Raw genomic sequence first — 13,894 nt, forward strand, 5'->3', positions numbered from 1 at the left:
TGGGAGATGAGAGATGGTATACAAGGATTAGGTTTTGGTTCAAATTGTATTCTTGTATAAGGTTTTCTTCTCATAATAAAGAACGGGTTTCTCTTCGTGGACGTGGATTCAATGGTGGAGCCGAACCATGTTAAACATTATGTGTCGCTTATCTTTCATGCTTGTGCCTTGTTTATCATTAAATTGTTATATATTTGATATCTTAATAGTTGTATGTTCCGCGCTTGAATCCTACCATGGAGGTGTATAAACTGGCGGTGGAGGAGAGGAACGAGGAAGGGGACAGATGATGAGGGCACCGGCACTGGAGGTGAAGGTGGTGGAGGGGGCAAGGTCGGAATAAATGGATGACACTTGAATGCACTGCAATGAATTTTCTTAGACACGAATGCCTTACATTGAGCAGCAGGGAGCTGCGATGGCCTAGCTAGCAAACAATTCTGGCGATCGTCGAATGCTGGCAGGGCCAAACACGTCGAAGGCTCACCATTGAAAAAGTTATAAGAATAAATGAAATTCTGAAGCCTTGGAACTTGGAAGCTAGCATATGCTCTACGGAATTTTCCCTCTCAGCATGTTATGTGCCACATTCAACTGCTCCAAACTCACCGGCCCTGTTTTTCTCACTGGTTTTGGGTTTTGCTCACTGATAAAAATGTGCTGCTAAATTTTTCCTTCGATTTTACTTCTTATCTTACAGCCCAGCAGTGAAGTACCCAAAATACCCCTACTTAGGTGCTTAATTAGAAGTTTGATCAAAATTACATGGTAGAGTTGCCGCGGCGTTCCTCAATGGGAACCGATAAATAAATAAGTATATGAATTAAATTGGCCAATAAAATTAAGTAGGGACCAAATTGACACTATAAAAAAAGTTTAGAAATGAAATTGGTCATTTTTCCGATGTGATATTTGCATTTACTATTAAGTGTAGGGTTAATTTCAGAAACCTCTTCTAAGGTTTATCATAATATTACCTTGTACCCTTAAAAGTTTCAGAAATCTCACATAGCTCCCCTTAAGTGATAATTTGTGTAACATTGTCACCCCTTATGTGTAAAAGTACTATTAAAAAATGCATTGGAGTAGAGAGATTATATTATTCTTCTACTTTTATCCTTGTGCAAATTGTTTACGAGTTTTGAAATATGAAAAAAAAAGACAAATAAGGTGGAATATTAAACTTAGAATATGAGGTGTAAGTGCAATAAATAATAAATTTAATTGCTTCGTATCTAGATAATATTGTTGTGTACAAGGGTAACTTCTAAACCTATTTCAACATTATAAAAAGGCAAAAGCTTCAAGAGATTGGTTGCAACAATGAGGAAATAAAGAGCAAAGATTTTGTAGTAGAGAAATACAAAAATTTTGCTGCAAAGAGGGAACATTATTGTGTTGAAAATTTTAGGAGATTGATTGTGGCAAAGATGAACATAAAAAAACAAAGATTTTTGAATCAGTTGTGGGAAAGACGAACATTAAAAGCAAATATTTTGGCAACAAAATGGGAGAAAAATATTTTAGATGGCATTCTAGTTATTTGTTTTTAGATATTTTAGCTCATAGATTTTTTTTCTTATCTTTTTCCAACTTTTTGCTACTTAAAAAAGTAGGAAAATATTGGAGTTAAGTTTATCATTTCAAAATCTCTGATCGGGACATCTAGTTACATCATATTGATAGAGGAGGTATGTGAGATTTTTGAAAACTTGAGAGTGTCAGGTGATATTAGGATGAAGCTCAGGGGACGTTTCTGACATTAACCCTAAAGTTTAATGAGCAAAGTGAGAATTTAAGTATAGTTGAGGGTATAAAATGGAATTAATCATTTGTTTTTTCCCGTTTGTGTTGGTATATATATTCCCTCGTCTCTGTTTCTGTTCAATAACATGTACAGGTCAGAATGAGATATCTTTGTCCAAAGCAAATCTTGGTTTAGGAATCAGAATCACCTTTGTCTGCAACCCATGGACAATTTTATAGTATTTTTTGATAATGATGGACAATTTTATAGTATTTTCTGATAATGATGGACAATTTTATAGTATTGTCTTACAAATTTCATGGCTTATTAATTATTTGCATTGGGAAATTTCTTTGAGTATTGTCGTCCATCTATGCACCCCACGTGAAATGGACGTAGCAAGTTATCGTAGGATTGCTCAAATCATATCCACATTGGTCTATGTGATGTGTTAATTTTGAATTTGGCTAGTAAAGTGCGAGAGACAATAAATAATTTCTTTCACTGTATCTTTCCTATATACTAAAAGAATTTTTCTAACTTGAGAGCATATTAATTTTAGCATACTTAAATTGGATGTAACGTACAATGTTACTATATATAGTTACAATTATTGCGTCTCTATATTTAGACACTTTCTTAAACTAATATAAATCATTAAACAATACATCATTCGTTCGGCACTTAACTAGTGTTTCGATCAAGCTGGCATCCACAATGGAAAAAATCGTATCAATCTTTTTAAAAATTACATATGATTATGCTTTTGAAAGAATTCAAGATTTTTCAGCAAAAATTACTCGTATTGCTATACATTTATGTGGGCTGAAACTAGAAAAAACTCAAAACTTAATAAACAATTGTCGTAGACTAAAGGGCATGGCTTTATTAATGATATTATGGAAGAGCTCATTGAAATTGTGAAGTACTCCAGAAAAGGGAAAAAAAAAAAAACGCATAGATGACATTTTTGTCTTCTTAGTTGGAAAATAGTAGCGCTCATCAGGCAGACTATTATATCCCAACTTTATTAGATATCCTGAATAATCCTCACAGAAATGTGGGTTAGTACTGGTACATTCTCCAATTAGTTAGAGATGATACGGCGTCAATGGCAGAACCAAGAGGCCAAGCAGCTCCTATCAGGGAGTTTTGGTAGTTGATTTGTCGTACTAGTGTGACCTTTTTGAAAGGATCCAAACCTGTGACAAAATAATAATAATAATAAATCAATAACATAAACCACGCACATACGTGCACGCGCCCACGCATATATACATATATATAATAAATCTTATATGCATTAATAGTGTATATATTAGTATCGTAGAATCTATGATATATGTACAAAAATTACATTTTTAAATTTAAATTTTATATAATTATAATCATCTAATGTTGACAGTGTATATATTGTCTGTATAAAAAAGGTTAATCAATATATATATATAATCCAATCCAATGTTATTATGGAAGTGTAGAATGTGTCTTACCAAATCCATACACTAGCAATGAGTACTCATACACAAGATCCATGCATAGATATGGCAAATCTTCATCATAAACATTAGGGAAAACGGTTTTCACATCCTCATATTTGGTCACACAAGCAAGCCTTGCTGCACGTTTGAAATCTATTGGACGTGCACTAGCAGAAGGAACATTGGGACTGATGATACCAGCCTGCAATGAGAAATTTCATCTCAACAATCAATTAAATTACAAAACAAAACCCTTGCCTTGAATTTATTTCAATGATTTCCGAAGGGAAATTTTTAATTAGCAGATTATTTTGTTTTTGGGGTTAAGAGTACTGGTATATAGTGTATACTACCTCTATGGCAATGTCGAAGAAAAATGAGGCAAGGTATACGTTCTCTTGTCCCTCGCCACCGCCGCCGCCCCAAGTTCCATTGAATGTGCATTTTTCATGTTCGCAAGGTGCATCTAATTTCAGGGCCTTAAGAGTCACTTGCCTGCATTTCTTGAAGCTTGAACCAGATGGGGGAGATGATGCTTCATAGGTTTCTCCTCCATAGGTATAGAAACCTTGAAAGAAAATAAGTTTTGGTCTTTCATTGGTCACTTATTTTATGGTAATATTTGAAGTTAATTAATTTTTAATTCCTATTTGTGTTATCAAGAACTTGGTAATCAAGTTGTTGCACCAAAAAAATCAGGGTGTAAAACTATAAAAAGGAATAGCAAATCTCCAGGCATCTTGTTTAATGCTTAGGTAAATACCGTGATAGCCATCCAAAATGCATGGATTGGTAGAATTTCTTGAGACTTTGAAGATCTCTGCTCGGGCTGCCAATTGCCCATAGTATAAATAACTGTACACAAGAAAAAACTAATGCATCATCAATAATCTCACAAAAGCAACCGCAAAATGGCGGAGCCCGGAATTGATACGTAGATGTAAAAAGAGTTTTCTTTTTTATTATTTTTAGAATAGTAAATTCAGGACATATTTCCATAAAAATTTAGGAAGATAGAATTTAGTTTCACTATCAGTGTATATATATATTTTTACATTAATAGGTTTAGATCAAGTCACATAATATAAATTTAAATTTGAAATTCAAAACATGCATATACAATATAAATAAAAGGCTGCCAGAATAAAATAATACTATATTATACAGTTAGTGTATAAAAAGTTAATCCTTTAAATTTTGCATCTTCTCAATTAGGAAATATGACTTGAAAATATTCCCATGGTCACCCTTCCGAACCACCCGAGGGAGGCCCCCAAAATTCGCCCCCATACATTTTAAGTAAATTACACCTTTTTGCCTGTAATTTAGCGCTTTTTAACATAATCTCATGTGATTTTAAAAGCTATACTTAAACTCTTCATAGTTTGGACTAAAGAATCCGAGTGATAGAATTTGTATTTTATAACAGAATCAATTAAATGTCAATAATACCCCTATATAAAATTTAAAATTATTTATTAAACACAAAGGGTTATATATATATTTTAAAAACTATAACGGCGTCATGTGGTAAAGCACTAAATTATAAAGAGGTTATATGGTAAAACACAAGACCATAAGGGATTAAAAATATTATTTTTATATATTTTGGTCACTTCAATCATTTTATTTTTTAAACAAGGGTAATTTCGACATTTCAGTGTGTTCCATTGTAGAGGATCATTTCTGTTATTTTGACACTTTAATCCAAATTATCAAAAAGTTATGTATAACTTTTGAAACCACATGAGAGTTATGTGAAAAAATCACTAAATCACATGGGAACAAAATGTATTTTACCCTGTATTTTAACTTTAACCCAAAATTAGTGTAACCTAAACTAATCAAGTTGTAAGAGGTTCCAAATTTAGATAAGCAGAGATAGAAACCTGTAGGCATAGAGGTGATATTTTGTTCCCAATATGTACTTTTCATGCACATATGCTTCCCCATCATTTGAAAATTTGGGTGCATTTGCAGCATTTTCTTCTGATATAGCATATGTCATCTCCACCGATCCACCTCCAAGGTCAACAGTGGCAATAGTGTCTGGATATGGTTTACCAATTCTTCCCGATAAATAATTTATCGCAATCTGCATGTACAGATCACAAATTGAAAATTCCAGTTTACTAATCAAATTGCAACAATTTTAAACCAATAAGCAACGAATCAACACTGGATTGGCCCATTAATTTACTAATAAATTAAAGAACTCATCAGCACTGTGATAAATAATTTATACCGACCAGAAGACCTTTCTCTTTCGGTTCAACATGCCTGAGATAATAATTAACATGCTGACAATTCTCATTCATTTATTTATTAAAGAAAAGGGCCTGCTGCTGAGGGGAAATTGAGATGATAATTGAAACAAAAGAAATTATCTTTGAGTCGTCAAACATACCCACATGTCAGAAGCTTCTTCTGATCCTTCAAGAATGGAGACCCATTCTGCCTTGTATTCGAGGGAGCTTTCATTCTTGAATAAATCTCTCACCTTTTCAAACAAAAATAGATTAAAAAGAATCTTGGGTTTGTTTTTTTTTTAGGACAGAAAAATAAATTCTGGGACATGGGAAAAATTGAGTACTAGAAAGAATTTACCGCTTGCAGAATTTCGTCAGAGGCACCATTTTTCAACATCCTAAGACCAGCAGTTGCCTACGATTGATAAAAAGTAACTTCAAAATTTCTGGAAAGATTACTATCACGAATTCATGAGGTTTTAATTAACTGCTATAAACAGACCCCAAGTTTAACTGGCGTTTGAGGACGCAACTCTTCTGGAACAACTGCTTGGCCTTCCTGCAATAGGGGCTTTAGAGATAGTGCAGCAGCTTGAGGATCATCCGCATAGGAGCTCAACCCTGGATTCGTCTGCATGAACAAAACAAATCAAAAAACTATACACATGTTACACTATTAAAAGTGGTATTCTAGATTAATTAGCAGTTTTGGACAACACAATTGAGCTAAAACTTCATCCACCTACAGATCATAGATTATGCGGTGAAAATTCAGCTTCAGATCATTCACTATAGTGTTATACTCTCTCTAAAATAAGTGGCTGTAGTTCAATTTTAACCACTTGATCTATTATCGAATAAAGACTTTGCCTAAATAAACTCGAGATAGTTGACTGAATCACTATTACCTTGTCATAAAACTCGAAATCCTGGCCAATGCGAAGAAGATCCATGTTTGGATCAAAGCGAAAGACGTGAACTCTGCTACCAGTGCTTCCAGCATCGAAAATCACAGCATATTTTTCTGATTCTTCACTACGAAGAATACCATCCAATGAAAACTTGCGATTGAGGGCCTGAGATGGTTCTGCCCCAGCAGCATCCAAGACATTACCTGTTGAAAGGAGGAAGAGTATACAGGAGAATGTAAAAAGAGGCATAAGCTGGTGCTTCTGCTTCACCATATCTATGCTTTCCTTGGTTGATCGTCAACCTGCATGAAAAGGAAGATTGCATTCATCAAACATTACAAACCATAGCAACAGAAAAAACCTATAAAGGGCAATTTTATCACCACAATTGATACCAGGTCACTCTCTTAGTGATCAAGTAAGTCGCAGCTTTTTTGTGAATAATATCAGGTGTGATGATCATGCATTTATATAAAATGGTTCTAGTTGATTACGATCGATTTGATTTGTCCCACCTCACCTTTTGACGTTTAGTCATTATTTTTAGCAAATAATATTAAATTCCCCATTGATTGAAAGACTAAATTTGTGGAATATGATATTGAAAGATGCACCTAGACGATATTATACTAATTAATCAGGGCTAGTAAAATGATTACAGCTAATTTCAAGAATAAAATATCCACGTGAGTACGTGCATGAGTGGTTACGCAGAAAGTATGGGATAATTTATTAACGCGTTAGTACCAAAAGTTGACAATAACTTACATAAGGGACAATTCCATATACCTCCCCTTAGGGTTTTAGCTATTTCACTTAGTTTCCTTGACGTTTTAAAATTTTCACTTACCTCTCTTGATTTGAATTTTGGTAACCAAAACTTAAAATAGAGTGAAAATTTTAATGAATATCCTGAAATGCCCTATCTTATAAAGTTTGATTTGTTCTTCTAAATAATTGTAAAGTAATTTAGCACAATTATAAAAAAAAGAGGGTCAAGTTCTTCGTACGAATATTTGTTATTTAATAATCAACTATAACAATAAATTTTTTTGCTATAATAGGCTATTTTTTTATAGAACTTTATTGGGGGATATAGATTCTTTTTACAATAGAGAAGAAAGTGTTTTTTTTTTAAGTTTGTGGACTACTTTTTTTAATAAAAGTTTATGGACTAGCTTAGTGATAGAACTACCATAGTTTGGTAGTGATTTTGGGCTATTTGTTTTTAATTATTGTTGATTTATTCTTTATTTTGATACAAAAAAAAAAAAGAGTTACAAAAAAATGGATGATGTTAAAAGTTATCAAAAAAAATTATTACTAGTTTAACGTTTGATTTGGATAGATATTAAGGACAACATTGATAATTCTTCTATACTTCTAATGAAATATAAGAAAAATGAATAAGAAGAAAAAAGGAAAAAAATTATAAAATCTATCCTTTGCATAAACATGGCAATAACAGAGTTTTATTAAAATATTAAGATTAGTATTGTCATTTTAAATGGATAAGGGAGGTAGGTATAATTTTTGAACCTTAGAGGAGCCAAGTGAAATTATTAAAAACCTCAGGGGAGGTTTCTGAAATTAGCCCTTTACATAAGGGTAAAGTGCGTCATAGGTCACTAAACTATTCCGAAATCTCATCCAATCCATCATACTTTTTTTTTTCAATCAGCCCACTAAACTATCTAAAGTCCTCAAACCAAGTCATTCTATCAATTTTTCTGTTAATTGAGATGGAGTCCCATTCCACATGAGAGGCCTGCGTGAGTGGCAGGGCCGATTCTGAACGTGGTGCAAAGGCTTTGGCCTGAATTATGTTTATTTCGTTCTAATGTAAGTCCTGTCATTAGGCATCATTAAGAGTGCGCATTGCTAAAAACAGTAGAAACATCAAACATATCGACAAGTACAAGATAGACCTGAAACTCGTGTTACAACTTCCACTTTGTGTTTTTTTTTTTGTCATTATTTTAAAATTGTCATCGTCTGTGAATTATTTGTGATTGTCTTTTTGCTTCTTGTTCCTTTTCTTTTAGGGTAAAATATAAAAAAACTCCTGTGATAAATCTAATACACAGAAAAGTTCCCCATGATTTCAAAATATACAACACGACACCCCGTATTTTAAACTAAATTGAAAAGTGACGGAATCTGTTAAACTTAATGAAAATGACTTATTGGAACTTTAAAAAAAAAATTTATACCTAATTTTTAACAAATATACCTGTTCTACCCCTTAACCCTCAATTCTCTCTATCTAGAGAATAAAACAAATGATTTTTTTGAGTTGTCTTTTGCTTAATTATATCAGAGCATTTTGGTCATTTCGTCTATTTTCGTTAAATTTAACGGATTCTGTCACCTTTATAATTTAGTTCAAAGTACGGGGTGTCGTATTGTATATTTTGAAACTACAAAGAGTTTTTCTGTGTATTAGGTTTACCACATGAGATTTTTTTATTTTTTACCATTTCTTTTATAATGTAGACTGAGCACGAACCAAACAATTGTGTTGCCACTTGCCACCTTAGAGACTACGGATTAGGTTTTTGTCATCAGAATGCGAAATGCCCCATCAGAACTGATTCAGTTTTGAGCATCTCAAGGGCATTGATCAATAAGGTGATTTCTACCGTATCATCAATAAAATAACTTAAGCTTTCCGAATTAGTGTGTTCATTGGAATGGATGATTTGTTAGTCTGTCAGGGTTCAACAGATTTCATCCAGTACTTTTTCTTTATCATAGTGTTACACTAAATAAGAGGTTCGTCAATTAGATATTTGTCCAAGAGATAAGTGTTTTCACATAAGCACAATCGAATCCCAATAATTTTAGGCCTTAACATAATTCCTTTTGTTGGGGAAAAAGTGGAGGTTATGTGAACAAAAAGAAGATAGAGCTTTACACACACACACACACATATATATATATACTCATGAATTAATTTCACTTTATACTTTTAAACTTATACCACTTTGCACGCTAAATTTCAATTTTGAATATTTTAATCTTAAACTTTTGATTTTGGACATTTTACACTTTAAACTCTCAGTTTTATTCCATTTAACTCCAATCAATGACAATGTTAGTAAAATTAATGGCATAAAGGGTCCTACAAATTAATGATAATGCATTGAAAGTGATCAATACGAGTTAAGGTATCACAATTAGAAGAAAATAATATATTATCATTAATTTACACAATCCTTTATCTTGTTTGGAACCATACAAATTATGTTGAAAGTGGTCAAAAGGAGTTAAGGGATCACATCTAGAACAAAACTATACATTGTCATTAATTTATACTATTTTTATCCAGTTAATTGTACTAATTTTATTATTTATTGGATTAAATTGGGACAGACTTGAGAGTTTAGGGTATAAATTATCCAAAATCGAGACTTTAAGGTATAAAGTAACCAAAATTAATGTTTGAAAGTACAAAGTGATAAACTACCAACATCCTTTAACTGTACCAAAGCTAATGTTCAATTAAGTTTGCCGTGTTACAAGAAAAAATATTTGCGCTACGTTAACCACAGTATTACTCCGAAGAACAACTTCAACGTGGTTGAGTTCTTGCTAAAATTAAATGTGAAGACTTCTCTCCAAAAAAAAAAAAAAAAAAAAAGTTAAGAGCTGAAACAGAGTCGTTTTAATATAGCATCCAGAATGGCCAGTTATCATTGGCCTTCAATAATTCAGTACAAAAATCCAGTGTGGACCGACAACTTTGGTTTTGAAAGCTAGAAGAAACATCGACATTTCATGAGGGAAAGAGACTTTTCCCATCCATAATTAATTAGTCGATAGAATCGAGAAGCGGTGATTTTACATATACACCACGACTTCATTATCTAATTACGTACTAAAAGAAACTATTACTGCAATATCCCGAGGGAAAGAAATTTTTTTGTGTTTTCTTCATTTATTTTCTTTTTTATTTGTTGTTAGATTTGAATTTATTTCAGAACTGGTTGTCAGATCTTAAATTTTTTGGATCTAGGATATATTTCGATAGATCTTATCATCATTATTGAAATTTTATATCATTGATTATATCATCATTATAATTTTTATATTTATAATTTCAAATCTATTGTATCTATTAAATTGAAGATCTGTAATTAATTTTTAGTTCATGTTTATGCTGTCATTAGGACAGTGATGTAGAACAAATCGTACAGGATAATTTCCAATAATTTGTTAATGAAATTTCTTTTTGTAAAAAAAAATTAAAATTTCAGGTGCCTTTGAAAAAAAATTTGTTACCGAATCACTTTCTTAATAAGGTCATAACGAGATAATACGATTGGATTATGTTACATTCTTCTTAGTTTTCTTGAAGTTACTCTTACAGAATCTTTGAAGAACCTACATTTTTTTCAAAAAAATTTTAGCTTTATTTATCTTGCGGCCCTTATACTTCTTCTAATTTTGGCAGTATTGATCTTTTGGTTTTCTCTCAATTAAATCCCCTTATGCACAATTAACCCCTTGTCTATGGTAAATGATGATGCTTAATTATCAAAAAAAAAAAAAATTACCTGTCAACCTCTCTTTTTTGTTTTCACGTCTTATTATTACTCTCAGGAAACATTCAAACGGAAATCATATAGCCATTGATTCTTGAAATTACTGGACAAGAAAAAGTAGCAAAAGTACGACAAATAATTTATTGCAATCTTCATATAAACAATTAACTTCAATTGTCACTTCATAAATTGAAAATTCCACTTCACTAATCAAATTGCAACTACAGACAGTAGATTGGTCCATTAATTATTTAATAATAAAGAAATCATCAACGCTATAACCGGAAGATCTTTCTCTTTCGCCTCAACGTGATGCAACATGTCTGAGATATAATTAACATGCTGACAATCTCATTCATTTATTTATAAAGAAAAGGGGCTGCTGTGGGGAAATTGAGATGATAATTTATGATCTTTTTATTTGTTTGTCAAAATTGAGAGTGACGGTATGTTGAAAACTTAGGTCCGTTTGAAATGTGTATTTTTTGAGTGTTTGTATAAAATTTTACTGGAGAATCGGTAGAAAAAACTTTTGTGTATTTAAGGATTTGGGAAAAGTGTACTGGCTTTGTTTCTGTATATAACAATGACTAAAACAGATCTTATAAACCTAGTTCACCTGATTGTTTGGAAATCCCATATTGACCAATTCTTTTGGAATGATGAAACTTAAATTTATGGCCTTGTTTGGCAAGTGAATTTTTTGGGTGTTTGTCTAAAATTTTACTGTAGCTTACTGTAGAAGTTTTTTAAAAAATTTTGAAATGTTTTTTTTTTAATATTTTGAAGTGTATAGTTTAAAAACTTTGAAATTTTTTTTTTTAGATTACTGTAATTAAAGTTTTTAAAAAACTTGTAACTGACAAACTTGGCAAAAAACTTGTCTGCCAAACAAGGCCTATATTTAGTGTAATCGACCAATACTTCAATCTGTATTCTCTAACCTTTTTTTTTTTTTTTTTTTTCTAATGCAACTGCCAACTTGTAGCTTTTCATTCCAATGGCCTACGACTTCGATCAATTATGATGGGCGTAGAAGTGGCCAATATAAAAGTATCTTTTCACCCAAACCTGCACCCCATGATTTGGAAGATGGAATCAAAATATCTTTGGGGATAATTTCAAAAACCTCCCTTGAGGTTTCTGATAATTTCGCTGCCTTCCCCTAAAATTTCAAAAATATCACTTACTTCCTTTATAATTCATTTGGGACCCAATGCTTACCTCATGAGGTGGTGAAATGACTTTACTATCCTTACAACTTAGAAAATAATACATATTTGTATGGAGAGAAACAATTGAGTCAGTTGTATTAAATTAACCATGATTTGGAATATAAAAGATTTGAAAATCTTGAATACTAATTTTATAACGATAATTGTCAACATTTTAAAATTCTTTTTCTATATTTTAGTAGTTCTTGTAATTTCTTTCTCCTTAGAAAAGATTAAAATTCCTATTGAAATATTATTATTTCATAAATTTTTCATAAGAATAACAAGACGAATATGAAAATACACAAAAAAGAGGGCAAAGTATTAAAATATGTTTACAGTTAGATTTTATTAAGTTATGGATAAAATGCAATTACACATAATTTACTCTTTCCTTTCTCTTCCAAAATATTTGGTGTTTCTTTTCTTTTATTTGTTTAAGTAATCCAAACAAGATGGTTAGGAAAAAAATTTTCTACATTGATTTATTTGCTTTGCCATTAAAATCATACCATTTTATTAATCCAAACGCTACTTGAGAGTTGTTTTTTTTTTAAATTAAAAATGATGAAAATTTCTTGTTTATCATGTGAAATAAAGGATCTCGTAAGTTAAAGAAATAATTCAAAAAAATAACATATTTTAGCATATTCTATATTTTTTTTATCATTAGCCATCTATTGTGATTTTTTTTGAAAAGGCCATATTTTATCTTGTTTAATTCCTGTTCAAAATCTTTCCAATTCTAATACTAAGAGTTTAGGAATTTTACATGTAAATCTTGATTTCAGATTAACAAGTTTTCCTCTCCAATACTTTGATTTTTCAATTTTATGTAGTTCTATGAAAAATAATCATTGTTACTAAATTCTATTATACTCATACTAGAGTTTAGTCTTTATTTTCTATTTTTGACTAATATTTTCTTTTGATTCTAAGTTAACCAACTAGTGATAAGTTAAGGGGTACTTTTGGTATAAAATATTCTTCTCTCTCTTGAAATCATTTTTTGATTGTTTATTTTTTGAATTGGACTAATTTGTTACAAGAACATTAGTTTTAAGGGAGGTTAATGATATTTTGAAAACCTCAAGAAAGAATAGTGAAACTGTAAGAAACCTGAGGGGAGGTTTATGAAATTATCCCATATCTTTGTTAGGAGTTGGGAATCTTTATACACCTACGTACCGTCTTCCAAAAGCATCATTATTGCCGCTGCCCCTCTTTGCCGCCTGCATAATTGCTGCCACAAATTTCAGAACCACATTGAAACTAAGTCAAGTACCGCGATCCTCCGGATCGTGAGATCTCACGACGATCCCACTTCAGGTAAACAATTCGGATAGTGTATAGGATCCAAATTCCCTCTAAATGATTTAGGATCTTAGGATCTCATGTGGAATCAATATTTCATGATCCTAAGATCATGCAAATTTGAGAATTCAACATGAATGGGTTGTGGGTTACATCGTCTCAATACTTTTCCTCCAGCCACTTGCAGCAGTTTTTGTTCAGCATTTAATTTAAGCGAAGCTTCTTCAAAATGGTGGTTCTGCAGTTTTTCTGTTAATAATCCTTCCGTGGTGTGGTTCTGAACCCTATTCCTTTGGTCCTCAAAACCCTTATGCCTCCATATACATTTCAAATGAAACTAAAGCTGACCTAATCTCATTCCAAATCACACTCTATTAATTCTTGAAAACACGCAAACACCCTAAAATATGTTATAGGTTGGAGTGATAGCA

At 31.8% G+C, this 13,894-nt stretch overlaps 1 protein-coding gene across 1 annotated transcript; it reads right to left on the reverse strand.

The window, feature by feature from the left end:
- Positions 1-2,613: 2,613 nt before the first annotated feature.
- LOC113710604 (apyrase) lies at positions 2,614-6,900 on the reverse strand. The gene is made up of 10 exons (XM_027233708.2): positions 6,784-6,900; positions 6,386-6,690; positions 5,980-6,108; positions 5,836-5,892; positions 5,636-5,728; positions 5,118-5,323; positions 3,992-4,083; positions 3,582-3,796; positions 3,241-3,430; positions 2,614-2,949 (listed from the first exon to the last, which is right to left on the reverse strand). Exons 2-10 carry the CDS (start codon positions 6,659-6,661, stop codon positions 2,813-2,815), a joined length of 1,395 nt encoding a protein of 464 aa, XP_027089509.1. The 5' UTR covers positions 6,662-6,690; positions 6,784-6,900; the 3' UTR covers positions 2,614-2,812.
- Positions 6,901-13,894: the final 6,994 nt, after the last annotated feature.

Source organism: Coffea arabica, chromosome 9e (assembly GCF_036785885.1).
Source record: "Coffea arabica cultivar ET-39 chromosome 9e, Coffea Arabica ET-39 HiFi, whole genome shotgun sequence".
In the NCBI taxonomy this organism is placed as follows: domain Eukaryota; kingdom Viridiplantae; phylum Streptophyta; class Magnoliopsida; order Gentianales; family Rubiaceae; genus Coffea; species Coffea arabica.